This window comes from Podarcis filfolensis (genome assembly GCF_964270895.1).
Source record: "Podarcis filfolensis genome assembly, chromosome: 8".
Taxonomy (NCBI): Eukaryota; Metazoa; Chordata; class Lepidosauria; order Squamata; family Lacertidae; genus Podarcis; species Podarcis filfolensis.
Genome location: NC_139611.1, coordinates 17991259 through 18017529, shown reverse-complemented (window position 1 = coordinate 18017529; position 26271 = coordinate 17991259). Strand labels below are relative to the sequence as shown.

Sequence of the window (26271 nt, the reverse complement as noted above, 5' to 3'; positions counted from 1 at the left end):
GAGATATGCTGTTGGACTTAAGTCCTGTTTGCAAGCTTTCCATAGTGATCTAATTGGCCGCTGTGAGAAAAGGATGCTGGACTAGGTGGACTTTCTGACCCGATCCAACTTCTTATTCATCATATTCTCCTTGGATGTCTTTAAAAGGGGGTTAGATAAAGTCATGGAGGATAAGGCTGTCAGTGACTACTATGTTTTACTCCAGTATTGGAGACAGGATGCTGTCTAATACCACTTCCTGGGAATCTCATGTGAGGAGAGTACTGTTGCAGTTAGGTCCTGCTTATGGGCTTCCCATTGGGCAACTGTTTAGCCACCATGAGAACAAGACTATATGGGCCTTATACTGTATTTGATCCAGCAGGGCTCTTACATTCTTATAAAATGCCGTTCATTCTACCACCTCCGAATTATCCTGCTTCATTCTGCTGAATGCACAGACTCCCTTCAGATATCCAGCTTCCAAAGGAATGCATAAAGAAACTGGAACAACTTGCAAAATTGTCAATAAGGCATTTATCACAAATCTCCCTAAATGGTATCATGCACAGAATGCACAGAACTTAAACCAATGAGAGAGACCCACGTTCAAATCCCTGCTTAACCATGAACCTTCATTGCGTGACCTTGGCCTGCTCTCTTAAACTTTCCACCTAAACTACTTTTCAGGGTTGTTGTGAGGATAAAATATTAAGGGAGGAGCATGTTTGCTTGCATGACCTTGGGCCACACAGAAGTTTTCAACTTCAACTACTTTGCAGGGTTGTGGTTATGAGGATTACATGTTGGGGGGGGACCACATTTGCTCACAATTCTGAGTATCCAGAAGGACAGGTGTGGATTAAAAAAAATGTAAGAAAGAAAATCTTGTTTAATGGGCATATTCTTGTATGTACAATGAAATCAAGGCTGTCCCTGGCAAGCAGCGCTTATGAGGCTGCATATGTTGCCTTAAGGTTAGTTAACAATTAACTATGCTGCGAGAAACAACCCCTTCGAAAGGGTCCAGGGTGTGGCTGCTGGTGGGGTTTCCATAAACTTGGTGGGCACCAGTGAACAGTAGCCTTGGAAATTAACGAGGCAGCTCCCTCATCTGCAGCCCAGAAGCTCTTTTCAGGATGATTAACTGAAGTGCTAAGCAATTAACTTTTCACACTTGCAGTCTCTAATCTCTCCAACATAACTCAGAAGGGTGACAGACAGATTTGCTGTTTATTTATACAGGTTACTAAAGTGTGGGAAGAACAGCACTCTCCGGGATTTATGGCTGTGTTTCATGGCAGGTCTAGGAACAAGAGGCATCCGGGTTCCTTAAACACAGTGGGCCAAATCATCCCTGGAAAGTGTGGAGATGGGCCATTGCAGTCATGACTAGGGATGGAGGAGAAATTTTATTCAGTACGCATTAAAAGCCAAATCTATCAAATCTGCACTTTGTGAAACAATATTTGAACAGAAACACAGCTATCCTTCAAAATTCGCACTTGTCTGAACTTTGTGGTGCAGTTCTCCGACCGACCAGTCTTTACAAAAAATGCAAATATTGGAGGATGGGAGTGTGCATGAAAATGAATATATTAGTGAAAATAAACATACAAAAATGCATTATATCATGAGAAACTGCTTTGCAGAAAGGAATACATTAGTCAAAACTGCATATTAAAATGGATTTATAAGGATTTATAAGGATAAATCCAAGAAATGCTGGTGAATTGTCATGAGGATCTTTATATATATCAAACAATGCTAATTGCTGCAAAATGTGGAGAACTGAATTTAAGAGAGGAAAAACCGAGAGAACCGAAATCAACTGATCCTTCCATTCCTTGTCATTACCCAAAGCAAACCCCAGGGGTGTATGGGGTGTTAGGGTAGGGGTAGAACCTCTGGTGGGGGACACATTGTGCTCCTTCTGGGGTAGTTTGTGGACCTTTTGTCCCCATCCTGCACTCAGCTCTCAACCTGTGGCTCCTAGAAGCTGTCAGCATGTGACAGTGGCCACATCCCAGGAACGGCTTTGACTGGGCGGCTAAACCAGGTAAGGGTAGCTGATGGGTCTCAAACCTTCGGTCAGTTGGGGATTTGAATGTGTTCATTCATATGCCCTTTCTGTCCTTTCCCCAGAATGATATGCAAAAATAAGAAATTAAAAAAATTAATCTTCATTAAAATTCTCATTTAAATGCATATTTAAATACAAACATAGAAAATAATCTCTAAATGCCTTTTTTCTCTCAATTTATTGCATGTATTTTATTTTATTTTATTTTTAAATCATTTTTTTTAAAAAAGAAACCACAACACAAAACACTTTTGAGGCTGCAATCCTAACCCTTCTTATCTGGGCATAACCTTTGCTGAATTCAGTAGGACTTACATCTGAGCAGGCGCAGTAAGGACTGCGATGTTAGCTAAGAGCTGCTTCACAAAATTTGTAGAAATGAGAAATCCAAAGGATAATTTCATCCTGGTCTGCAAGTTGGTTTGGGAAGTTCAGATTATGGGTTGTATCTAATGTTGGTCTTATTCAGCCTAGACCCAATGAAATGCATAACAGTGACCAACTGAGGTCCCAGGTTCTTCTGCATGCACTATATGCTACTGCAAATGGTATTAAATACCTATATTTTAGATAAATCTTTAGCAATGGTTGCTACTGTCAGTGATATGAAGAATATTACATCTCTGTTGTCCAGTTCAGACAGGTATGTAATATTTAATGCAGTTAAATTTGTCATGAAGGCTCCTCAGCTTAGACAAGGCCACATGGCCTCCTTTGAGATTTAAAATCCTTTTTAATTAAAAATCTAGGTATTATTGATTGTATAGGTCAACTTTTTATCGTTAGGTATGATTATTATATTCAATTTATGTTTCCATTTGCTATAGCCTGTATTTGGTTGCCATATTAATACATTTGAAGTATGAAGAAAAATGAATTTAGGCCTATTAATTTCAATGGGTCAGTGCTGAGTAGAATTTAGTTGGCTACAACCCCAATTCACTAATTTCGAACTCCTTGACAGGAACACTTCTTTTCTTCAAGTTTTTAATTTAAACATAGGCTTGCTTTACCTTACTTTCTACCCCCCCCACCTCTTCCTTTCCCCCCTCAAACCCACCCCTTCAAATTTTGAAGCACTAAAAGGACCCCATGGCTTTTTTCCATTTGTGAGTTTACTTTAATCTCAGTTACAGCAGTGGTTTCGTCCCCAGTCCCTCCTGCTATTTTCCTGAGCTGTAAGACAAAGAGGCGTTTACACTAATAGAGCCAATGGCCTTCAAAGGCTGAAGCAAACAGCTCAGCAGAGGGCGCATAGAAATGAATGTTCAAATGTGACCCCCCCATCTGTCCCCCCCCTTTCCTCCAAAAAAACAATATTGACCCAAGACCCCTGCATGGCTGCTTTTAGTCAGAGGTTTTAGCACACAAAACTGAGGTTGGATTTGTGGGTTGTTGGGGTTTTGTTTTGTTTTTCTTTTCTTTTTAAAGAGCCAGCACCCCCTGGTTTAATCTGAAGACAATATTCCCTCTTAAGATAGAAACCAGCCTCACTGGGAGGGACCTTGGGTTGCATCCAACCAAATTCAGAGTAGACCCACTGAAGTTAATGGGCATAGGTTAGGCCACATTCACACCATGTGTTTAAAACAGCTTGACACCACTTTTAAACAAACAGGCATGGCTTCCCCCAAATAGTTATGGGAGCTGTAGAGACTGTATGGCCGTCCATCATGATTGATTTAGTTGAAATTCCTGCATTGCCAGGGGTTGGACTAGATAACCGTCAGGGACCCTTCCAACTCTACAGTTCTATGGTTCTAAGGGAAGCTGAGAGTTGTACAGATACCCCTTATTTTCCCCTCCCAGAGCTACCATTCCCAGAGTGGTTTAATGGTCAATCCCTCTTCACAGGGAATTCTGTTAATTCTTGCTCTATAAGTGCAGCTCTCAATATCCTTAGCAAACTATAGCTCTCAGGCTTCTTTGGGTGTTTAAGGCTTCAAGGCTGTTTAAAATGGCACAATAGTGCATGGTGCAAATATGACTTAAGTTCTACTCATAAGTTTTCACCACTACTTATGGTGAGGGCCAGTGTGGTGCAGTGGTTAGAGCACCGGACTCGGGCTTGGGAGACCAGGTTTCAAATCACCACATGGCTTTACTAGCAATGACCTTGGACCAGTCACAGCTTCTCAGCCTAGTCTACTTCACAGGGTTGTTGTGGGGATTAAATGAGTTGGAGCAGAATATCCTTGGAGAAAAGGGTGGGATAAAATAAATTAACTACCCAGAGTAGACCCACTGAAATTAATGAGCGTATCTATTCGTTTCAATGGGTCTGCTCATTTCATGGACAGTTGTATCTATTCATTTCAAATGGGTAGGACTAACTTTGGATATAACCTATTTTCTCCTACTTCCTGAGAAATCTAGGTGCTTCCAACTTGTCCCTAACAAAGCCACACGAGATAGAAGACAATTCTATTCTGCCTAAGCAGAACTGGAGGGTGAGAGATTTGGGATCTGAGTGGGGGACATTTTGTGGGTTTTCTCCCCCTTAAAAAGCCAAAGATTATGTTCAATTAAGAAGCACTAATGGGGGCTTGCAACTTAGGCCAAGCGGGAGGGGGAAAGAATCGGGGGGGGGGGGAGAGAGAACGAGACCAGGGTCATGGCAGAACAATGTCTTGTTGACATCACTTGAAGGAGCAATTCATGGAGTGGGAAGTGAATGCGGGGCTCGACGAAATATCTCTCTCCCCCCATCCCAACTCAAATTCATCAAAGAGGACTCTGAACTCTTCTGTCTCCATTCTCCTCGCCCCCACTCACCCCCAGGAGGAGCATCATTAGAGGAGGCTAATAGGGGAGGCTGGCTGCCATTTTGCCTCCAGCTCACCAGCTGAGGAAAGAAGCCACATTCTTTTGCGCAGGGGTTTGGGGATGTGAGACAAATGGGGCTGAGGAGGCTGGTGTGGGGCAGCGGCGGGGGCGGGCGTGTCATCATGGAATGAAGGCTTGGGGGGCAGGAGTTGGTTAACCCATCTCATTAGTGGCCATATGACATCATTATCTCACATTAGTGACACTCTTGCCACAGTAATTGGGTAGTCTCTGGAATGGCCTGGACGACCTTTAATTATCGTGGCGGGCTTTTTCACCCTCTTTAATGTGATTCTTCTATTTAATTTTCTTTTAGCCAATTCAGCACCAGACCTTGTTAAAATGCCATCATGGGGTTGGGGAGAGAAGAGTACAAAACCAATGCAGAGATGTTCTAAAGCAAAGGGCTGAAGGGGGTGGGATGAAAAGAGAGAGGTATCTCTGGGGACCCCAATCTCTTGGACTCTACTGTAACCTATCACCAGACCTTTGACCTCAAGCAACTGGCTAGAGAATTACCTCAAGCTTCTCCACTGCTGGATCTCTGTATAACTTATTTATTTATTGCATTTATATCCCACCTTTCCTCCAAGGTGATGCACACGGTTCTCTCTTTCTTCCAGCTAATCCCCACAGCAACCCTGTAAGGCAGGCTAGGCTGAGAGACAGTGACTGGCTGAAGGTCACCCAGTAAGCTTCATAGCTGAATGGGGAACTAGACCCTGCAGGTCTCGATGCTCTTTGTCCAACCAGGTGCCCCAATACACACCCTTTTGCAAAAGGAAGGTATAGAAGAGCTTCTGGGTCTCATTGTTCAAAGACAGCGTTAGGGAAGGCGTGAGAGAGCAGGACATGTGCGGGGAACAGGGTGGACTCAGGAAACTTTGGGCAAGCAGTTGTTGAAGTGGGCTGTATGGTGGAATAAACTGGTGGAATTAATGGTCTGGCATCTAACCCAGGAGTGGTGGACAACCTAAGGCCTCAATGTGGCCCTCCAGGAACCTCTACCTGGCCCACAAAACTCTGCTTCACACCCAGCTGGGATGTGTCATGCAACTCTGATTATGCCTCTTGTGTGCCTGGAAGAAAGAAGGAGACGTGTGTGTGTATGTGTAGAAGCTAGCCAGCTTGACGAAATGTCCAGTTTAAATCCATTGCTCTGTTCACTTTTGCCTCTGGCCCCACCCAATGTTGGCATATGGCCCTCGGAATGTAATCCAGAAGGGAATCTGGCCCTCAGACTAAAAAAGGTATTGCCTGCCCCTGGCCCAACCTCTCTGTCATCTTAACATTCCCCTAGAAACCAGTGCTGGGATATGTCCATACTACACAAGCAGAAAAACAAGTGCAGCAGCTGCTGTATCTCCATCTCAAGAGTCAAGCCTCAACTCATGCTGGAGATTATGACTGAAATAATAATAATAAAAATGTTATTATTTATATGCCGCCCTTCTGACTGTGTTGCCCCAGCTGCTCTGGGCAGCTTCCAGCAAAATAAAAAAACCACAATAAAACATCAAACATTAAAAACGTCCCTATACAGGGCTGCCTTTAGATGTCTTCTAAAAGCCATATAGTTGCTTATCTGTTTGACATCTGATGGGAGGGTGTTCCCCAGGATGGGCACCACTTCTTAATAATAATAATAACAACAACAACAACAACAACAACAACAATAATAATGTTTCAGAGCAGACCCACTGGCTGAAGAGACGTTTAAACATGACTCCATCCCCGTGTCATTCCCTGGAATCTTGCAATGTGGCACGAGGGGGTGGGGACAGGACACAAACCATATACAGTATATGCATTATACATTGATTTTCCTCCACTTTGTGGCTCACAGTTGCTCCAGGATGTGGTGTAAAATTGGGGGGAAGGCACCCAGATTAAATCACACCCTTTCCCAAATCTTGCTGCTCTGATCAAATTTGGGCACATTGCCACTGCCAGTCAGTGTAGGCAATGCTGAGCTAGGCAGACCAGTGGTCTGATTCAGTAAAAATCAGTTTCCTCTGTTCTTATGTCTTAAGGGAAAGGCCATGGCTTGGTGGTAGAGCAACTGCTTTGTGTGGTGAAGGTCCCAGGTTCAATCCCTGGCATCTGCAGATAGGATGGGGAGAAACTCCAACCTGAAACTTTGTACAGGTGCTGCAAGTCAGTGTGTAGACAATGTAGAACTAGATTGACCAATGGTCTAAATAATTCACTATAAGGCAGCTTCATGTGTTACTGTGAGGGCAGATAGAACTTTGGGCATGCTTAGGGACCATGAAATGCTGGCTGATGCTGTGTGTGTGCGTGCGCAAAGGGCCTTCTCGGTAGTGGCACCCTCCCTATGGAATGTCCTTCCTTCAGATGTCAAGGAAATAAACAACTATCTGACTTTTAGAAGACATCTGAAGGCAACCCTGTTTAGGGAAGCTTTTAATATCTAATGAATTATTGTATTTTAATGTTTTGTTGGAAGCCGCCCAGAGTGGCTGGGGAAACCCAGCCAGATGGGTGGGGTATAAATATAAATATAAAACAACAACAACATCGGTCTTGAAAGACGTACATTGGCTCCCAGTACGTTTCCAAGCACAATTCAAAGTGTTGGTGCTGACCTTTAAAGCCTTAAACAGGCTCGGTCTTGTATACCTGAAAGAGCGTCTCCACCCCCATTGTTCTGCGCGGACACTGAGGTCCAGCTCTGAGGGCCTTCTGGCAGTTCCCTCACTGTGAGAAGCAAAGCTACAGGGAACCAGGCAGAGGGCCTTCTCGGTAGTGGCGCCTGCCCTGTGGAACACCCTCCCATCAGATGTCAAAGAAATTAACAACTATCCGACTTTTAGAAGACATCTGAAGGCAACCCTGTTTAGGGAAGCTTTTAATATCTGATGAATTATTGTATTTTAATGTTTTGTTGGAAGCCACCCAGAATGGCTGGGGAAACCCAGCCAGATTGGCGGGGTATAAATTTCTCCTTCTTCTTCTTCTTCTTCTTCTTCTTCTTCTTCTTCTTCTTCTTCTTCTTCTTCTTCTTCTTCTTCTTCTTCTCACATTCACGTGTGTACACATGTGTAAACCTGGATGAGAGCAAGAACATAATGGAGTGTTGTGAATGAGGACATCAAAGAGCAATGCTCCAGACTGCAGCATTTTGTTGTAGGTCCCAGTTTTGTGTTAAAATCATTTGCTTTCTTTGCTTGTTCTGGGGGGGGGGGGGGCAGAGATCCTCAGCATTTCCAGGGTTAAATCAGTCTCTCCCCAGCACTACCCCAAATCTCTCTTTCTCAACTCCTAGTTTAATTCAAGTCAGATTGAATTTCGGAAGGAAGCAGCTGTCGCCACCCCAGGAAATCTTCACCGCTGCTCTTGCGAGGAATCTGGGGGCTGCAGCTCGGGGGGGCTACTGGGCACATGCCGCGTGATGATTGCAATCTGACTTTTCCCTCCCTGGGTTGCACTTTGAAGCCCAAGACAGTAGGTGGGCCAGGTCAGGAGAGATCAGTGTGGAGCTAGGCCCGCCGTGAGTTTGGAATAACAGCTTCCATCTTCCAGTCCTGCCCGTTAGGCCTTGGCGAGAGTAAGGAAGGGGGGTGCACTGGAAAGAAGAGAAGGGAGCGCTGCAAGAAGACTAATTGAATCCCGCAGATGTGAAACAGATTCTGGCTCCAGTGGGGGTTGCAGCCAGCCAGCGAGGGGAGCGTTTCGACCTACAGAGGAATTAATCAGCTGTGTTAGGAAGGGGAAGAAAAGGCGGCCTGGCCTTCTCTCTGCACTAGGATGTGAGTCACGGCCAGCCAAAGACTTCTGAAGCAGGGAGGAGAACCTCCAGATGTTCCTAGTCTCTAACTCCCATCTTCCCTAGTCACCTTGGCGATGCTGGATGGGGCTGGTGGGAGCTGGAGGCCTAACCACATCTGGAAGGCCACACAGGTTCTCACCCCTGCCTTCGAAAAGCATGCCGCTGCAAGGATTCATGTGGTTCCCTGGAGGCATTGAAGAGATGAGCTGCGTGAGAGCTGGGACCAAAGTCTGCCATTGCCAAGGGCCCCTGGAACGTAGGAAGCCGCCTAATATGGAATTGGACCATTAGTAGTAGCTCTGTACCATTGACAGCAGCCGCAGCCGCTGCTCTCTTCGGTTTCAGACAGGCGACATTCCCAGCCCTACTTGCAGTTGCTGCCTGGGATTGAACCTGGGACTTTCTGCATGCAGAGCAGGTGCTCTAACACCAAGTGATAAGTACTCCTAACAAACATAGGAAACTGCCTTATACTGAATCAGAATTTTGGTCCATGTAACTCAGTACTGCCAACAATGACTAGTAGCAGCTTTCCAGACATCTCTCTCTCCCTCTCCCTCTCCCTCTCCCTCTCCCTCTCCCTCTCCCTCTCTCTCTCTCTCTCTCTCTCTCTCTCTCTCGGCCTGCCTGGGAGATGCTAGCAGTGACTGAAGCTGGGACCTTCTGCATATCCTCTGCCACTGTTGTGCTTTGCATGCCAAAAGCCCCGTGTTCAGTCCTTGGTTAAAAGGATCTCGGGGGTAGGCCTGAAAATGAACTCCTGTTCTGAAATGCTGCAGAGCTTCTGCCCAAAGAGTGGGCAGTGCTGGTTGAGCAGGACCAATGCTCTGACTTAATAAAAGACAGCTTTATATTTTGTGGAGCTTACATGTTCCTCATGTGCAGCACTGTTCCCACTAGGATCTAGCTGCTTAGAAGAGGGTGGCATTTTTCTGTCCCCTGGGGTAGTATCTGCACCTCCATGCAAACACATAACTCAAAATTGGCCATCCTGGGCCGTCATCCATCTCTCTGTCCTTGAGTGACACCTAGTGGCCAAAGCAGAAAACAGTTCTTTTCAGATTGGGTGGGAATGGTAATGCCTTACCTGAACTCTTACCTGAATCATAGAGTCGGAAGGGATCCCGAGCGTCATCTAGTCCAAAGCCCAGCTATGCAGAAATCTCGACATGCGGTCTCCCATCCAATTTGAAACCATATTGGACCCTGCTTAGCTTTGCAAATATGCTAGCAGTTTTTTTTCATTGCTGCACCACTAGGAGGGGTAACAAAAAGGCTGTGTAGCCTAGCATCCTGTTTTCTCTTTCTCATTTAATCCCCTCAACAACCTGTGAAATATGTTAGGCTGAGTGGGGATTTGAACTCTGGTCTCTCAGGTCTTAGTCTAATAGTAGAAGGAAGTCAGTATAGGTGTTGAAGAGCTTCCAAATGCTCTCCTGCCCAGGCACTGACCAGACCCAAACCCGCTTAGCTTCAGCAAGGTTGCTGCATAATGCAACATTATGCAAGTGAATGGATTCAGAGCTCCTTCACTCCGTTCATGTACGGCAGGAAAGAAGGCTGAAATTAGAAGTGTGGAGGTCCCTCCCCCATGCACATTGCACCCACCAACAAAAATAGTGTGGGGGGGGATTAATGCTTGTCTAGACTGGTAGCAAAATACCTTGGGGTACCGTAGGTCTTTAGATGCTGAAGAAAATCCCAAAGGCGTCAATACCCATTCAAGAACAGAATTATGTTGCAATGAAACCTGCTTTTCAGGAGCGTGGCCAGCAGATGGCAATCTTCAGCCATGGTCCTGCAGCACTGTTTTTACTTTCCCAGATTTTGAGGAAATAATGGCCAATGGTTGAGGGTATTGGAAGTTTGCCCATTAGGGCAAATAGCAGGCTTCCCCACCAACCTTGGCAACACCCACCTTGCTGCCTTCTTGCTTACATCTAGTTGATGGGGTGGCCATGCCTGGCAGCTTCCTCCACCTTCATCTCAGGGTCCATCTACACTTCCTTTTGCACTGTGTTTCTACACACAAGTCTGGGCTTTCCAGGCCTAAGTCCAAGCGGTTTCTTCTTCTTCTTTGTCCCACATTTTACCCTTGAATTGGAGCAAACAGCAATCGGTTTTTCAGTGGATTGCTGTTTGCTCCAATTCAGTGGTAAAACATGGGTTTCCCCAGGAAAACCATGGGGGGGGGGGCTCAGACACAGACCTGGAAAGCCCAGACTTGTGTCTAGAAATCACACTTAGAAAAGTAAGTGTTGATGAACGCATGGTGTTGCCCTTGTAGAATTCAGCAAGGAAAAGGATGAGGGTGAAACTAGAATTAGTTGGTTTTGCCTGTCGTAGACTGAGTCTACCTACTGTTTGGACTCCTTGCATTCTGCCCCACAAGTCCCAATGAGCAGCAGCCACTACTGAGAACGATCTATAACACTTGCTTACCATAGATCAAAGTAGAAAAAATTGTCACACTATGAGCATCCATCCCCCCTCCCCCCCCCCGGGGAGGATAAAAATTCTATCCCCAGTATATGTTTTTTGGAAGCTATGGAGTGTGTTGAGATCTTGTGTGATGTGCAGCATTTTGGTTTTTACTGTAACACTATTAATAGCATTTCCTGCTTTCAGCTTTTGAGTCTGGCTGGCAGCAACACATGTCTGGTGTCTGTGGCAGCGTGTGGGTTTCTCCAGTTAATCTCTTAACAAAAAGGAACTTTACCATAACTGTGGTTGGGGGAGGGGGGAGGAAGGCGGTTAGTGGGCGAGAGTCACTGGGGCATGTTTACATCCTGTTTAAAATAAGGGGATAAGAAAACCCACTTCATCCTTTACTCAGCAAGCTCTTCTTAGGACCCCTGCCAGACGTCCTTTATATTGTGCATTCAGGATTATTTATGCTCTTGATGCCGTCAGAATAGTCACATGCAATCCTGCTTTCAATGCTGTGTTGCACATGCAAAAGTCTTGGGCCCGTCACGCTGCTTCCTTTCCAGTCAGTGCATTTTCTGTAACTTCCTTCAGAAATCCCATAACTTTTTAATACCACAGCTGTTCTGTTTTATTTTTGTCCTGCTTTTGTTGTGCCATGATCCCTTTGGACAGCAATAATGTGTTGCATTGCAGAACAAACTAAAGCAGGATAAATCCACCATGGATGCACTTTTGTGGTGTCAAGAACATACCCACAATAAAACACCCGTCTGGAGGTGCCCAGAAAGGGGAAAGCGTTGATTTCTGAACAGGCATTTTAGTCATTTAGTGTAGTTAGATTGCCACTCTAGGATCAGGGAGATCAGAGCTCCCATTCCCACTCAGCCATGATGCTCACTGGGTCACCTTGGGCCACTCTCAGCCTAAACTACCTCACAGAGTAATTAATTAATTAATTAGCATACCACCCTTCATACATACACACCCTTCATACACAGTCCTTCAATGGCTGCGCTCGTTTCTCTCTGGTCGGGGACAGAGGGTGGCGCTTGGGGGGGAATTGTCATTGCGCCACTCCTTGGTGTGTTGAGTGCCTCAGGGTGCGATACTCTCCCGATGCTTTTCAACATCTTTATGCGCCCCCTCGCCCAGCTTGTCCGGAGTTTTGGGTTGGGCTGCCATCAGTATGCTGATGACACCCAACTCTATCTGTTGATGGATGGCCATTCTGACTCGGCCCCAGACACACTGATCAGATGTTTGGAAGCTGTGGCTGGATAGTTACGTGAGAGCCAGTTGAAGTTAAATCCTTCGAAGACAGAGGTCCTTTGGCTGGGTTGGGACGATATGGGATTGGGGGGGGCCAACTCCCATCTCTTGCGGGGGCACAATTAGTGCCAGCACCGTTAAGAGTTTGGGTGTAATCTTCAATACCTCCCTTTCCATGGAGGCGCAGATTGCAGCTATAACAAAGGCAGCATTTTTTCATCTCCGCCAAGCTAAGCAGTTGGCTCCTTACCTCTCTCGCCCTGACCTAGTCATTGTGATCCACTCGACAGTCACCTCCAGACTGGATTATTGTAACTCGCTGTACGTGAGGCTGCCCTTGAGACTGACCCAGGAACTCCAGCGGGTGCAGAATGCTGCAGCAAGACTCCTTACGGGGTCCTCGCTGCGGGATCACATTCACCCGGTGCTATACCAGCTGTACTGGCTCCCGGTGGAGTACAGGATCAGGTTTAAGGTGCTGGTTTTAACCTTTAAAGCCCTATACTGCCTAGGACCCTCATACCCACGGGACCACCTCTCCTGGTATGTCCCACAGAGGAACTTACGATCTTCAAACAAAAACATCTTGGAGATCCTGGGCCACAGAGAGGTTAGGCTGGCCTCAACCAGAGCCAGGGCTTTTTCGGCTGTGGCTCCAATCTGGTGGAACGCTCTGTCACAAGAGACTAGAGCCCTGCGGGACTTGACATCTTTCCGCAGGGCCTGCAAGACAGAGCTGTTCCACCAGGCCTTTGGCCAGGGCACAGCCTGACCCCCTCCTTTGGCAATCCTCACAGAACTCTAGCCCAGTGGTTGCCATTAATCTGATTTGAAATGATTTTATAATGAAATGATTTTAGAATGTTGTATCATTTTACTGTTGTTACCCGCTGTGAGCCCAGCTTTGGCTGGGCAGGGCGGGATATAAATAAATTTTATTATTATTATTATTATTATTATTATTATTATTATTATTATTATTATAGGACTCAGGGTGGTTCACAGCATAAAAACACATGATAAAAACAAAAGATACATAATAAAAATAACAAAATGAAACCATTACCCTCCTTGCCCTCACTCAGACACATTTTAAAGGGTATAGGATGTTAATGAGCCTATCATCTATCTATCTATCTATCTATCTATCTATCTATCTATCTATCTATCATCTATCTATCTATCAACCACCCATCTGGCTGAGTTGCCCCCGCTACTCTGGCTGGCTTCCAACATAATAAAAACACAGCAAACATTAAAAACTTCCCGATACAGGCCAAAGGCCTGGTTGAAAAAGAACATTTTTGACTGGCACCTAAAGGTGCATAATGAAGGTGCCAGCTGAACCTCCCTGCAAAGACCAACTAGGGAAGGGGAAAACTATGTAATACTCCTTCCACAACACCTAGAGGTGCTGGTATCAAAGTCCCCCATCCTTTGTTTGATACCAGAGTGGACCTACTTGCATTTGAATAGCTCCTCTCAAACACATCCAATATTTCCTGGACAGACCAGAGATGGGGGACTGTGGAAATCCAGAAGTTATTGAACCACAGTTCCCAACACCCTTAGCCATAATCCATGGAGATTTGGGCTGCTGGGAGCTGTAACTCAGCAACATCTGGAGGGCCAAAGGTTCTCTCGTACCTGCCCAAAATCTCCCCAACACCCTGGCTAAAAAAGGAGCAATGAGTTGCCAGGTACCAGAAAACAGGTTCTGCCCCTGGTAAACAGGGTGAGTCAGAGTGGCTTCTTTGGCGCATCTGTGGGAAGGGCTGCCTGCCTTCTATTTCTGGACCAGCCCTTTGCATTTATAGAATTTCATGTGACACGTTTGGGAGGGAGGGTCTTATTTTCGGCCTGAGAGAATTGCCTCTCTGAAGACAAACAGCCTCTGCACTCAGTGCCCAGGGTACTGGGCACAGCACCATGTCACGCCGGGAGAACTTTGCTGTGCTGCTCCTGGCATGGCCCCATCCTTGGCGTAGGCTGTCTGCAAGGTAGGAGCTGCAGTGCCACCCCCTGCATTGTTTTTGTGTATCTGCTCCCCTCTAGAACAGCCACTTTCCGCTTTGCATCCTTTTGTACAAGAGGCTGTGATATTGCATAGGTGACCTCGAAACCCTAAAGGTCAGGCTCTCCTCTAGAGTAGACAGTACAGCTGATGATATTAGCAGAGGAGCCTTATACCACCAGAGTGGAGAGGCCACAGAAGAGGGAATGTGCTCATATAGCTGCTGGTGTTGCTGCCCGATCGGGTGGCCCGGAGAACTCACAAGACAGAAGGAGATGGCCTTCAAGGTCATACTTGTTGATCACCACTGTTTATTAGCAAGTTGCCGGTCCACATGATTGGCAGTGGTGTGTGTGTGACGTTTGTGGTGGGAAGTCTTTTCTGTTGACGGGACCCCAGTTGCTGGAAACACAGGAGGGGAGAATGGGCTAGGATTTGGGTCTTGCTTGCAGGGTTCTCACAGGCATCTGGGTGGATATTGTGAAAGTAGGATATTGGGCTTGATGGGCCATTGGTCTGACCCAGCAGGGCTCTTACGTTATTAAGTTTGTATATTCAATGCGTCTCTCAGGCTTTGAGCACAGAACCAGAAAACTCAAGTCAAGTCACATGCGCACTGCATTCGGGCAAGGAACAGGTTTCAGTCCACCTTACCTGTGCCCCCAAAACACAGCACTTGACTTGCTGCATAGTTAGGAATTGCAGCCATTCACTTACATATAAGAAAATCAATGGGGTAAACTTGGGTTTATTTCTAGAGGAAGTTAACTTGCAGCCTGCCTAGACTAGGGTTTCCCGATTCCTAGTCATTGAGAGCTGAGTGTGCATAGCCCCTCCATTTTGCATAGCCAATAGGTAGTGTTTCTTGGTCACACTACTATGTTACAGAACATTAGGACAGAAAGGCAGCAATTGGTTTCTATATAGGCAGCATGTTTATAACATGTCACCCTCTCTTTGCATCATCATTATTGTTATTAATTCTATGCCGTCATTGTCACTTGAGAGATAAAAGCAATCCCCGCTCACGAGGGGAGGGTGCATTCCCAGTTTGCGAGGAGCTTACATTTGAAGGCAAACCCCTGGGAGAACAAGAAGGTTTATTTGCAGCTGGGAATGAGGATTAAGAGATAAGGCACAGGCCACACAGAAGTGGTGGATTTGGGGGAAAGGGCCGAAGATCAATGGCCGAGCACGTGCTTTGCATGCAGAAAGTCCCAGGTTCAATCCCTAGCATCTCTAAGGAGGACTGGGAGAGGCTCCATGTCAGACTCTGGAGGGCTGATGCAAGTCACTGGAGGCAATACCAGGGTTGCCATATTTTTTTAGATATCAGCATCCTGTTCTCATAGTGCCCAACCAAATCATTCAGTGGAAGCCTGCACACAGGACATCAGCCCAACAGAACTTCCCCACTTGTGATGCCCAGAAACTGGCTTTCGAAGACATACTTCCTTGGTCAGTGAAGGAAGAACACAGCCATTGTGGATAGCAGCCAATGATAGACATACTGCTGTGAAAATGTTGTTGTTACAGCTCTATTTAAAGGCCTCTATTTGTGTCCTCTGTGGCTGCTAGGGATGGAAGGATTCCGGTTCTCTCAGTTTCTCATTTTCCAATCTTATATTAAATTCTCCAGTTTTCTGCAGCAATTCACAGATGACGATTATTATTAGTTAATCCTCATGAAGATTCATCAGCGTTTTGGTGCAATTTTCACTCTAATAAAAACATTTTTGTGTGCAGTGTTGACTAATGTGCACATCTTTGCAAGCATTTTTCTAATGTAGTGCATTTTTGAAAGTTATTTTCCCTTATCAATTCTTATGCACATTTCCCACTAATATGTGCATTTTTAAAAAACAGTGGCTGGCCGGAGAACTGCATTGCAAGTGAATTTCAAAGGATAGCTGTGTTTTGGTTCATATATTGTTTTGGGAAGTATAAATTTGATAGATTTGCCTTTAAATGCAAACTGAATCTAATTCCCCCTCTATCTCTTATTGCAAAGTGAAACATGTATTTTTAAAACTTCTCTCTTTTCTCTCCCCTCTCCCAACACCCCCACCAACATGTCCCTTTCCCAGATGGAAAATTTTGAGTACAGCATCCTGTTGAACGACCGGGATTGGGCTGAGTTCTATTTGGCGTCTGAAGAATGCAGTTTGAGCCAGCCAGCCTTGGCCACAGCTGACGAGCAGCTCCTCAGCGACCTTGAGGAAGGGGAGGCCGCAGAGAGTGGGTCGGTCCAAGCGAAAGTGGGCCCTGTCCTCCCAGCCAGCCATTTAGCCAGCTGCCTCCCACGTGGAACCCCAGATGGGCACCTGCTTGTAGACGAGGTTTTGTCTGGCAGCGACGACGAAACAGATCTGGGCTCTGTCATCAGGTTTCTGTGCAACAGCAAACAACTTGGCACAGCTTGCCCCCAGTCTTCCAGGAGGACCCAGGAAGGTCAGCTGCCCCGTGTCACTTTGAAGCCATCAGGAAGTCGGAGTGGGCTGCAAGTTACTGTCACAGAAGCTTCCTTTACCACCAAGGAAACAGAGAGAGGAGACCAGCCCATAAGTCCAGACTGCTCTCTACCAGTGGTGCTAGCTACTGCCACCCAAGCGAGGGCCTTGACAGAGAAAAGCCCAGGGCAGGAGAGAATGGAAAGACCTCCCTGTGCTGAGCCTACAAACCTGAAGACCACAGAGGGGGCAGACAACAATGGGAGCAGTACTGTCTGCTTGGAATCGCAACACTCCAAGGACAATCCCTCCCTGGCTGCCTGTGTGGGCATGCAGCTCCCAGCATCGATGAAGAGCACAGCAGCTTGTTGGGAACCAGAACCCCCACTTGCTCCATATCCAAGCTCTGCGCCCTTTTCTTCTCCAGTTTCTGCAGAGCTCGGGGAAGCAGAGCGCCCAGAGAAGGGTCGCAAGCCCCTTCAGGTCACCTTGAAGGCACAGGCAGCAGCGCCGCTCCAGGAAAATCCATCTCCATCTCAAGGGTGTTTGGTTCCAATCGTAAGGGTCTCCGCACCATCCGACATGCTATCGGCGAGCTGTGGGGGAAGCATTCCGGGAAGGGCAAGCAAGGAAGAAGACATTTCTGCAAATGTCAACGTTGAGAGTGGAGCAAGACATAGGGAGGCCTTAAAGGAGGGAGGCCCAGCGAACCAAGTCAGGGGCTCTCCATGTGACAGCGGGGTACAACAATTTCCAAGGGCACTGGAAGAAAAGAGAGGTCCAAGCCCAACCCAAGCAACCAATTCCATATGGGATGGGCTATTGCACAAAGACACAGAAACAGCTGCTTCGACAGGAAGGGTTGAGCAGAACGACAGTGGAGAAACGTGCCACTATCTTGGCGTGGCTTTACCATTTGAAGAAGCTTTACCATTTGAAGAGGAACTTCAAGGAGAACAGACATCAGAGCACTTAGGGGTGTCCGCTCCCTATGGTCTGACATTAGAAGGCTCTCCAGAAAGTGGCTTATCTGCCATGACGTGGCCAGAAATGTATGACTGTTTTTTCTGTGATGACACCCAGCAGAAGGGATTGGGGATTGGGCAACCGATCTCAGGGATTGACCAAGAGCTGCCTGAAATGGATGGGCCTGAAATGTACGAACATTTCTTCAGCGAAATGGGGGAGGCCAAGGTGAGAAACAAAGCTGGAGCTCTGGAGACAGTCTTCAGCTCTGGACATCAGTCAGCGCCATCTGGTGGCTCGGGGGACCTGGATTTGGACATGGCTGATGGTGCTATGCAAATGTCTACCCCAGAGGTGTACGAACACTTCTTTGCCAACAGAGCAAAGAAGAAGAGGAACTGGAGGGTTTTTTTCTTCAGCATCCCAGCCTCAGAGATGAGGAAGGCTGCAAGAGCTTTAAAATCCTTTCTGTGCAGACCTGCACATCTTCTCAGATCACGGCCCACAAGCCAAGGCACTCTGCTTCGGAAAGGATCTCAAGGAAAGCTGTTGCTCGTGTCTCCAAGGCTCCTGGGTGAAAACCTACCAAGACCAGAAGACCTAGGGATAGCCGTGATGCAACCAGGTACCATTTCTTTTTTCTGATATGTGAGTGGATTTTTGGTTTTGTCAACTTGATGCACTGACCATTTAACTGTTTTGCCAGTGCTTAATTTCTAAACAAATGTGCCAGGGCTCGAACACTTTGTACATCTAAGGCAGATGCGGGGAACCTCAGGCCCAGGGGCCATATGTGGCCCTCCTGGACTCTTGTCTGGCCCTTAGATAGGGTTGCCATATTTCATATTATTAGGAAGACCTCAAAATTGTTGAGATTTTATTAGGAAATCCCCGAAGTTGTTGAGCTTTATTTAGACAAGCCCTAAAGTTGTTGAGCTGTGGTGTTGTTGCTTTTTTACAAAAACGCCAAAAAAAGAAGAAGCGATTTTTCGATTGACTTGCCTAAGATCCTTTTGAAAATTCCCCCCAGATGTCAATTCCGCCTTTGAAATCCTGGTAATGTCCGGGGAAATCCAGATGTATGGCATCCCGACCTTTGAACTCTCCCCAGAGCACCCTCCTTCCCAGCCCCACTCCATCTCCCTAGGCCACACCCTTACTGACTCTCCTTTGCATCCTTCTTTGTGTGTTCATGCCTGGCTGGAATGCACCCTTATATTCTGATCATGCTTCTTTCCTTTCTGGATGGATAGAGGGATGATGGTGTGTAAGTGCGCATAGAAACTTCCCCCACCCACCACTGGTGGGTGACCCCTCCCGTCCCCCCCAAAGGTAGCCCAGAGAGAAGCATGACCCTCAGTCTGAAAAAAACATTCCCCTCCCCTGACCTAACCTAAGGACTGGTTGCAGAGTTCCGTGGTGATGTCATTTGGGCATTTGGCATCTTCATTTTTAATAAACAGATGTTTTCCCAGCAGCAGCATTACCCTAAGCATTTTGTTATGGAGCACATGCTTCAAGGGAAGGTGCACTCTGCATGTCCTCAGAGGCCCTCTGTCCTTAGGTCCATTCTATTGAAAACATAAGTTGGATTCATTCTTTTTAAAGTGAAAAGGCATCAGCACACATACCCAGAGGCACCATGCCATGCCCAAAGTATGAGAACATTTGGAAACAAGTATGGCAAACCCTTTTGTGCTGTGGGTTCAAGAGCAGCTAAAGTGTGACTGTTATAGTGGGTACACATGAAATAACTTTCCTGTGGAGATGTAAATTCCTTACAAACGGAAAAATATAGATTATAGATAGATAGATAGATAGATAGATAGATGATAGATAGATAGATAGATAGATAGATAGATAGATAGATAGACAGACAGACAGACAGACAGATAGATAGAGATAGATAGATAGATAGATAGATAGATAGATAGATAGATAGATGATAGATGATAGATAGATAGATAGATAGATAGATAGATAGATAGATGATAGATAGATAGATGATAGATAGATAGATAGATAGATAGATAGATAGATAGATAGATAGAGATAGATAAATGATAGATAGATGCACACACGCATATATACATCAACCTATCAATATTTCATATACTCAACCAAATGGTGACCTCATTATTTGAATAAAGCCCTCTTGCCTTGGTGGTGACTAATCAGCCAGCCTTAATTGATGACCTAGAATAGATCAACCCACAGAGAGTTTTACCACTTGCAGAGAAAAGAGTAAAAGAATATTGCAGCACCTTAAAGACCAACAAATTTACAATGGCACAAACATTTGAGGAGTAGAGAGTCGGCTGCGTCTGATGGAGTGAACTCTAGCCCACGGAAGCTTATGCCATCATAAATTCATTAAAGTGCTGTAAGACGTTGTTGTTAACATTTTTTACAACACACCCTGGAGGTTAAAACCTTTGCAGCCCTGTCTCAGGCGTATTTACTCAGAAATAAGCCCTGCTGAGTCACTCCCAACCTAAGAGTGCATTGAAACTGGACTTGCAACCTTGGGCCGTCGAGAGGTCCTGTATCCCCAAAGGAAAACAGTGCTCCAAAAACGCTCAAGGGTCATCTGCAAGCACCCATAACTGATTGAAAGTAGCTCCTCTCAGAAGTAAAACAAAGACTGACCTTGGAATGTTCGAAAGTCGTTCTTTGTCCTGAGCCTCAAAGCAGATTGAGCATTATTGCGACACTTGGTCTTCTGCAGGAGACAGACAGAAAGAGTGCAAGGAGTGGATGGGTAAGATTAGAACTCAGATCTCTGATCTATTTGCTTGAAAGCTAGCCAGGCATTACTCTGACCATAAATGTAAAGCACGTTTAAAGCACAGGGTTTACCCCAAAGAATCCCGAGAACTGTCATTTGTTAAGGGTGATAGGAATTGTAGCTCTATGAGGGGTAAACTGCAGTTCTTTGGGAGGAAGCCATGACCTTTAAAATGCCATATAAACGTGCTTTGTCTGTATGGGGTGGATATTGATTATATGAACACACAATGCACTCTCTTGCAAGATTCTTTTCAGTGGAAGCTGAGTAAACCAATGTCCAAGGTTAAGGGGGCAAAAGAACATTAGGGTTGGCTTACTAGGACTGCTGACTCTCTTATGAATCACATGACACATTCACCAGCCTGTAGTTATTCCACTACTCTCCTCTTTTTCTCAGATTTTTCAGACTTGCTTTATGACTTTGCTTTTTTCATTTATTGTAGAGATGAGTAAACCAGATGTTATTGTGCTCCAGGTGAATTCTGCCCCAGCCAGCATAGCTAATGGTCAGGGGTGATGGGGGTTGTAGCCTAGCAACATCTGGAGGGCCACAGGTCCCTTATCCCTGGACTAAAGATGCCTGGGAGCTGGGAGCACCCTCCAGAAAGGAGATTCCCTGTTGCGTCTCTGTGTGGGGTTATAGACAAGGGAGATACAGCACTGCATTCCATACAGTGTGATCCCTGTGTGGCAATTGAATTTGTTCACAAGCAAAAGGAACAGGCTGCAAGATTAGGGCAGGTGGAAGGTAAAGGAGGAAGAAGGTAAAAGAGGAAGAAAGGGTCATGGAAAGCAATTGACTCCTGAGAATTTAAAGACATTATAGCAAGAACAACCAACGCAGTGCTCTCCAGAAGTTGCTGGATTACAGTGCCTATCATCCCTGGCCTTTGGCCATGCTGGCTGGGAATCATGGGAGTTGTAGTACAACAACATCTGGAGTCCTTGTATTCCAGTTGCACAGTTCTCACTGATAGGCATTCCCAAAGGCACCATTTGAAAATCACTGAGGTGGAATGGAAACCCCAGGTTGAAGGACAGCTGTGAAGCTGGTCCAAATATAATCACCACTGCTATCACCATCATACCAATGTCTGGGGATTTGTTTTTTTCTAAAGAAGAAAAATCCTTTGTGAGGATCAAAGGCAAAGCATGCAGGGATTTGAAAGGTCAAAAGCCTTTATGCTTTAAAGTTGAATTGTTCATGGTACCAGTGTGATAGGGGGAGGCAATGCTCTAGGATTCCTGGATAAACATTTCCAGGAGAAACATCCGTATTGGTTCTTCTTCTTCTCCCCCGCCACAGAAAGACCCCTCCAGCCGGTTTTTACACAAAGAGACATGTGCTTGGGCTTTATGGCGTTTGCTTCGTGGGCTGTGAAGAGCTCTGATCTGCAGGCCCCGGATGCTTGGAAGATCGGTAATGTATCCAAGGGCTTTGTGTGGGAGAAGCACAACTCCTAGCGGATTTGGAGAGGGGGTGGATTTAAGCCTCAGAGATAGGCCAGGAATGTTAACATACTGGTTGCGCTCTGGAACAGAGCAGAACTAATGCTGAGAGATGTTTCCCTCTCTCTCTTTTTTTCTTTAACCATTTTTTACTCTCCCCTTCTCCTTCCTTAATGGCCCAACTTTTTATTCTAAACCAGTTGTTCCTCTCATCAGAAAGGGAGGCAAACTTCATTCTTAACACCTGAAGGAAACTTTGTTTTTAGAGTGTGTACAAATAAGAATTACCTGCCTGCAGAATTACCTGTGACTTTCTCCGGTAGCCACAGGCCTGAATGAGCCTCCTGATTCAAAACGGGACAGCCCAGAGAAATAACTCATACAGAAATGTAGTGGGCAGCCTCCTCAGAGATGGGATAGTTCTGCTGAATTCAATCATTTGGGAGTGACTGAACAACCCAACAGCACTTCCTGTAAAGAAGGGGGTAGATCACTGTGATTAGAAGGCAGAGGGCACAGAGCAGTGGCTCTTACAGAGGCACAATGGCAATGCTCCTCTAGGTCTGTTGTCTCTCTGCATTGGGAGGGATTGCTTTTTCGGGGCCTATCCAGTGAAAAGAAATGCCAGAGTCACCTGCCCTCCCCAGAGGCTGATTGGAAGGAGACAAAGGCAGAGTGTTACATCATACAGAGGCACAATGGGCAACCTCCTTGGAAGGTGCATCCTTCAAACTCACAAGTTCATTTGAATCAATTCCTCCTTATGCTTAAAGATGACTACTTCTCATTTTCCTTTCTCCACTGGCTCTGGAATCCTGACCAAGGAATGGGGTGGGTGGGAAGTAGGGTTGCTTGTCTATGGCTGGAAACAAGAGTCTCCCCACACACATTCTGTGCTCTGTCAAAATTAAGCCCCAGGACTTTAAGGCATTATTAGGCAATATGGGATGGCCGAGGAAGGGAGAAGATAATGACTCCACCTAGTGCAGGGCGTGCAAAGCTGGGTAACTGCAGATGGGGAGATAGGTGGCTGAACTTGTGCCTGCGCTTGGGCTGGGTGATGATCAGGTAATTGGGGAGAAAGTCACATCCTTTGAGGCTGGTGGGAAAGGGCTGTAGCTTGGTGGTTAGAGCACCTGCTTTGCAGAAGGTCACAGGTTCAGTCCTGGTAGGGCTGGAAGAGGCTCCATGTCTGAAGCCCTGGAGAGATGCTGCCACTCAGTGTAGACAATACTGAGCTAGATGGACCAATGGTATAATTTGATATATGGCAGCTTCCTATGCTCCTGTGAAAGGTGAGGGCAACCATTTAGGCACAGCCCAGATGTTGGCATTTTATTAAAAGAGAGGTTTTCAAGGTGAGAAGCAGCAAGCTGGACAGTTGGCTTACCCAGAGGCTCAGTAGAGCCAGCAGGCCAGGCAGAGTGTGCCACTGGCCATAGCTCAGTGATAGAGCATCTGCCTGGCAGGCAGAAGGTCTCAGGTTCAATCCCTGGCACCTTGAGGCAGGGCTAGGAGAAACTTCTGCCTGAGAGCTGCTGCCAATCAGTGTAGACAATATTGAGCTTGATGGTCCAGTGTTTTGACTTAGTGTAAGATAGCATCCCATGTCTCTGTGTTGTAAGGGAAGGGTTACAGCTAGTGGTAGAGCATCTGCTTTGTATGCAGAAGGTCCCAGCTTTAGTGCCTGGCATCTCCAGGTGTGGCTGGGAGCGAACTCTGTCAGAAAACCTGGAGAGCAGCTGCCAGTCAGTGTAGATAACACTAGGGTATATAGACGAGTTGCAGCTTCTTTTGTTCCTATGTCCTTATAGCAAAAAACAAACAAACAAACAATGGTCTCAAGAAAGGATATTGAAATTAATGGACCTAAACTAGACAAGATCATTAACTTCAATGGGTCTATTCAGAGTAGGACAAGCAATGGATTCAAACCTTAGGGTTAACTTTTGCTGTGATTCTTCCCAGCGATCTCTAGTATGTATAGCTCTGTGAGGGGAACTATCAGCACCTTTAACAAACTACATTTCCCAGGATCCTTTGGAAAAGCTATGACTGTTAAAGTGGTATAATAGTGCTTTCAGTGCATGCATTCTAAGAAGACAAGAAAACGATTTGCATAACAACCTGCCTTTCTTTGATACATCCATCTGCACTGTGGATGCATCTTCTTTTTCCCTCCTCTTCCAGTGTTGCTAGCAAACTTTGGTACCTTCTCAGCTATCCGCTTCTTCAGGCGGCAGGTCATCATGGAAGCTCAGCACGGAACATAACAGGACACAGGTCAATTCCATCCAATTCCTGGTGGTCCTTTGGGGATGAGTTGGAAAGGATATCACGGTACTTCTTTGGAGACAGGGAACCAACCTTTGGGGCATCTTGGTCTATCCTGGACTGTTGGACTCAGTATAACCCCCCTCAACTGGTAAGACGGCAAAGAGTTTTGAAAGATAAGGTGGAAGCTTCCACAGAAACTGGAGTTTGGTTCCATTGTTAGTGCTAGAAGGAGGTGCCAGACTGAAACCTTTCTGTCCCTTGGCCAGTAACTCACCTTGAACTCGTGGAAGGAGGGCTATAAATAAATAACCCAGCCTACATCTGGTAGCTAGCTAGGCAGCTGCTCATGAGGCAGACCTGATGGCCAAGAGACAATTGGAAGGTGCAATCCTTTTTTGGAGAAGAATGTTGAAAGGAGACAAGTTTCAGGGATGGTTTACCAAAACAAATCCAGGAGGCACAGGAGATAATGGTGCAGTTGTGGAATTTTAGACGCTTAATCTTGAATGGTCCATCAGAGCCTCCATCATTTTAGGGGTGCATTTGGAGCATGTTCTACTGAAAATTAGGTCTCCCAATTTCTGCCCTGACAGCACCGCTTTTAGAAAGTCTTTCTGAATGAACTGATGCCTTTTATCAAGAGAATATGAAGGTTAGGGTGAAGGGTAGAGGCTCACACTGGTGGCTTCCACATATTCTTAAGTGAATGTGGGAAAAGAAGAGTGAAGGAAAAGATGGCTCACCGTATCTGCTGACAGAAGCAACAGGTTGAAAAGGAAGGGAAAAGGTTAGGTTGAAGTAATGAGAAGAATGTCCTAAACACAACATCCTTTTATCTAGGAGGCATCCAGACATTTTCCATACGAAGTAGGAGAGAGAAAGTTGACATTTTTATGTTTTAAAATACCAGCACATTCACACTGTCCAACCTTTCAGTGTTAAGCCTCCTGTCTTTTTCGCAGTAGGTGATGGGGCAGGGGGATTTTTTGGCAGAATCTATAGCCTTGGTTATTACAAAAGACAATAGATTGAGCAGAACTGCTGTATCCTTGGAACATTACAGCAGCGTGTGATTTTCTTAAACTGTTTTGAAGAGTTCAGTGATTGATGTGGAAGGCCACAAATCTCTTCCTGTTGGAGTTACTAAAAATGTTTGCCTTAGTAAATGGCCTTGCTTGCTGGGTAGGTGAAAAGTTACCAGTGGAACAATACTGCCTGGTGAAATGTTCTGTGTAACTTTAACATTTGCAAATTCCTATGCCAACAGAAGTTGAGCCAATAAAAGATACCACTACTTGCCTGCGTTGAGGTGGTTATTATTATTATCATTATTAACCCCAGCCTTCTAAGGCTTGGAAGAAAGATTGAATAAGCTCTAGTCGTCTTCAAGATTCCAACACATGCCCAAAACTGTTTAGTAAATCATCACCATTATGCTTTAAAAAAACGCATTATTGATTTCATCGTGATGCCTAACATTTATGCATATTGTACATTTGAACGTTGAAAGCATTTCTCATACATTATCTTGCTGCAATGCTTACAGCAATCTTAAAAGGTAGGTCTCAGTTATTGTCCCCATATTGGAGATGAGGTTGGGAGGGTGGTTTGAGTTGCCTAAAGCCATCCTATTGTTACCAGGATTTGGATTAGGGATTGGCTCCTTCACAGATGCTTAGCCGCTACTCTGAAATGGCACCTCTGTCTTCAGCTGATGTTCCTTCACAGCTTCCTTTCTGCTCCTCTGCCTAGAGTTGCCAATGTAGCTTTGGGCTCTGCTTCTATGTCTTCAATGCAAGGAGGCAAGGAGCCCTATTCACCCCAAGGGCCACATTTCCTTTTGACCAACTTTCCATGGGCCACATGCCAGAGGTTGGTGGGGCCAGAAACAACACATGTAAACTTCACCTTTGTGTAGTAAACTGGACTCCACACACACTCTCAC

General features: G+C 45.8%; 1 protein-coding gene across 7 annotated transcripts in view; it reads left to right on the top strand.

Moving 5' to 3' along the window:
* Positions 1 to 25628, top strand: part of PERM1 (PPARGC1 and ESRR induced regulator, muscle 1) — a 70434-nt gene extending 44806 nt beyond the window's left edge. For 3 of the 7 annotated variants that reach the window (XM_083628674.1, XM_083628675.1, XM_083628676.1), the window contains exons 2-4: positions 16482 to 18435; positions 21907 to 22020; positions 24240 to 25628. In XM_083628674.1, the coding sequence (XP_083484800.1) occupies positions 16482 to 18435; positions 21907 to 22020; positions 24240 to 24322 (2151 nt within the window). In that variant the 3' untranslated portion in view covers positions 24323 to 25628. Of the gene's footprint in view, positions 1 to 14212; positions 14381 to 16481; positions 18436 to 21906; positions 23519 to 23687 lie in introns of those variants that run through there. The other 4 variants (XR_014551625.1, XR_014551626.1, XM_083628673.1 and 1 more) reach the window with 3 other exon arrangements.
* Positions 25629 to 26271: the final 643 nt, after the last annotated feature.